General features: G+C 30.9%; 1 protein-coding gene across 1 annotated transcript in view; it reads left to right on the top strand.

Annotated features, from left to right (window-relative positions):
• LOC119586318 (inositol 1,4,5-trisphosphate receptor-like) overlaps positions 1-249 on the top strand; it is a gene marked incomplete at its 5' end in the record, with an annotated part of 125,834 nt that overhangs the window by 48,323 nt on the left and 77,262 nt on the right. Inside the window, 1 exon segment of the mRNA XM_037935029.1 lies at positions 130-249. This exon segment is cut by the window's right edge and continues 64 nt beyond it. Within this exon segment, the coding sequence (XP_037790957.1) occupies positions 130-249 (120 nt within the window).

Here is a 249-nt window from a genome sequence, read left to right as displayed (position 1 = left end):
TTAAAGGATTTAAGTAAATAATTCATTGTGTTGAAAATGATAAGAGTTTTCAGTCTTGCCTAATATTGCATATGTAAATATTTTTTTTATCCATCTTGCAATTTAATTTTTATTTCTTCTTATTTCTAGGTTCAACTTTTGGTTCAAGATGGGGATGTGGAATCATACAAGCAAATAAAAGAAGACTTGGATGATTTGCGCAACTTGGTTGAAAAATCAGAACTCTGGGTTTACAAGCCACGCACCACT

Source organism: Penaeus monodon, chromosome 21, assembly GCF_015228065.2.
Source record: "Penaeus monodon isolate SGIC_2016 chromosome 21, NSTDA_Pmon_1, whole genome shotgun sequence".
In the NCBI taxonomy this organism is placed as follows: Eukaryota; Metazoa; Arthropoda; class Malacostraca; order Decapoda; family Penaeidae; genus Penaeus; species Penaeus monodon.
The sequence above is the reverse complement of the archived record's forward strand: the minus strand, read 5'-3'. Positions and strand labels throughout refer to the sequence as shown.